The sequence below is a fragment of the Caloenas nicobarica genome, chromosome 37 (genome assembly GCF_036013445.1).
Source record: "Caloenas nicobarica isolate bCalNic1 chromosome 37, bCalNic1.hap1, whole genome shotgun sequence".
Classification (NCBI taxonomy): Eukaryota; Metazoa; Chordata; class Aves; order Columbiformes; family Columbidae; genus Caloenas; species Caloenas nicobarica.
Genome location: NC_088281.1, coordinates 970,030 through 972,085, shown reverse-complemented (window position 1 = coordinate 972,085; position 2,056 = coordinate 970,030). Strand labels below are relative to the sequence as shown.

Sequence of the window (2,056 nt, the reverse complement as noted above, 5' to 3'; positions counted from 1 at the left end):
GGGGTGTAAATTTGGGGGGGGGTCCCCCCAAATCCCTTCACTCCGTGTGTCCCCCCCCCTCCAGGAGCTGCTGGGGGAGGTGCGAAGGGAGCTGCAGAAGATGAAGGAAGAGATTATTGAAGGTGGGGGGAGCATTTTTTTTTGGGGGGGGGGCTCATGGGAAAAATAGGGAATTGGGGAGGGGGAAACATTTTGGGGGGGAATTAGAGGACCTCCCTCATGACGCTTTATTCCTCCCCCCAGCATTCGTGGTGGAGCTGCGGAAGCGGAACACGCCCTGACCCCCCCCCCCCCAATTTCACACCACCCCCATTTTAGGGACCCCCCCCTCCCTTTATTTTTCTACTTTGGGGAGGGGCCTTTTTAATGCCACTTTTGGGGGGTTTTTTCACTTTATTTTTAAACTTGAGCGGTGGGGTTGGGTGTCGTCCCCCCCACCCCTGCCACAAATAAACACGGTTTGTGACACGGGTGTCATTGTCACCCACCTCGGGGAGGGGGGGGGGGGGGGGGGGTCACGGCTTTAAGCCCCGCCCCCAGGTTTTGGCCCCACCCCCAGCTCTTGGCCCCTCCCTCCAGCTCTACCCAAGGGGCTGAACTGCCCCCCCCGTCCTGGCCCCGCCCCCTCAGTCCTGGCCCCGCCCCAACCCTCAGCACTTCTCCAATCAGCACTGCGAAGCCCAACAGGCCCCGCCCCTCCTAGCAGCCCAACCCGAAGCTCCACCCCCTCCCCTGAAGCCACGCCCCCTTTACCAAACCCCGCCCCGAAAGGAACGCGCGGGAAAAGCACGTGTGCGCCTTTAATGTCCGGGGGGCGTGTCCTGAGTCACCTCGGGGGGGCGTGGCTAGGCCCGGCGGGGGCGTGGCCAGACGCAGCAGCTGTGCAATGGGAGCCGTCGGGGGCGTGGCCGGCGCCGTTCGCAGCGGCGGCGGGGGCGTGGCCAGGGCCCGAGGGGGCGTGGCCGGGGGCGTGGCCTCCGCCCAGCCTTGCCGCCACGGCGTCCAGCTCCCCCTGCAGCCGCTCCAGCCGCTCCGCCAGCTCCCGCAGCGCCGCCGCCTGCTCGTCCTCCCGCCGCCGGGCCTGCCCCGCCTGCCGGGCGTACTCCAGGTAGAGGCAGAGCCCCCCGACCCCGAACACGATGGCTTCGCCCAGCAGCTCGGCCCCCAGCTCGGCGGCGGCTTCTTCGTTCAGGGGTTTCACGGTGGCGCCGCGGAAACCCATGAGGCGCATCTTGGCGCGCATCTCCACCCAGTGGTACACTGCGGGGGGGACGCACACGGGAGAGGGACACCCCTCCTCCGGTGTCACCCCCCCCCACGGTGTCACCCCCTGCCCGGTGTCACTCAAACCCCACCCCGTCCCCAAACTCACCTGCGAAGGGGGGAGGGACGAGGACACAAAGTGGGGAGACACCCCTACCTGGTGTCACCCCCCTCCCCAAAACTCATGGCAGATGTCCCCCCCCTTTCTGTGTCACCCCGCCCGGGCCCGGTGTCCCCAAACGGTGTCACCCCCGCCTCCATGCCACTGCTGCCCTCCCTCTCCTAGTGTCCCCACCCCCTCCCGGTGTCCCCCACCTCCGGTGCCACCTCCCCAGGCCCGGTGTCCCCACCCCCCTCCCGGTGTCCCCGCCCTCCCGGTGTGTTCGCCCCCCCCCCCAAAACACTCACGCTGGGCGGGGGGGAGGCAGATGTAGGTTCGGAAGAAGGGGCTGGCGCGCGCCCCCGCCTTGATTCGCGCCGCCAGGGGGCGGCTGAGCTGGCGCGCCCCCAGGGTCAGCAGCTTGGCCAGCGGGAACGCGCCCGCCACCATCGCTTCCCGCCGGCGCGCCCGCACGCGGCGCCGGCCCGTGACGTCAGCGGCGCGCCACCGGCGGCGGGGAGAGGGAGGGGCGTGGCCTTGCGCATCCGAGGCCACGCCCCCTCCTGGCGCTTGGACACGCCCCCTGGGTCGCTGACACGCCCCCTGAGGCCGGGACACGCCCCCTGGGTCTTGGACACGCCCACCCCCACTAGGTAAAGGGACCCGCGGGCATCGCGGCGCCCGTGGGTGACA

The 2,056-nt window shown here is 69.5% G+C and overlaps 1 protein-coding gene across 1 annotated transcript; it reads right to left on the bottom strand.

Moving 5' to 3' along the window:
- Positions 1–784: 784 nt before the first annotated feature.
- OPA3 (outer mitochondrial membrane lipid metabolism regulator OPA3) lies at positions 785–1,840 on the bottom strand. The gene is made up of 2 exons (XM_065655244.1): positions 1,672–1,840; positions 785–1,260 (listed from the first exon to the last, which is right to left on the bottom strand). The coding sequence occupies exons 1-2, from the start codon at positions 1,811–1,813 to the stop codon at positions 827–829; spliced, it is 576 nt and encodes a 191-aa protein (XP_065511316.1). The 5' UTR covers positions 1,814–1,840; the 3' UTR covers positions 785–826.
- Positions 1,841–2,056: the final 216 nt, after the last annotated feature.

What these genes read in the sequence shown, in the direction of transcription:
- OPA3 (XM_065655244.1), bottom strand. Translation starts at nt 1,813, where the DNA reads ATGGTGGCGGGCGCGTTCCCGCTGGCCAAGCTGCTGACCCTGGGGGCG. An exon ending in CTGCCTCCCCCCCGCCCAGC is followed by an intron (nt 1,261 to 1,671) that starts GTGAGTGTTTTG and finishes TCCCCCCCGCAG; the next exon opens with TGTACCACTGGGTGGAGATG.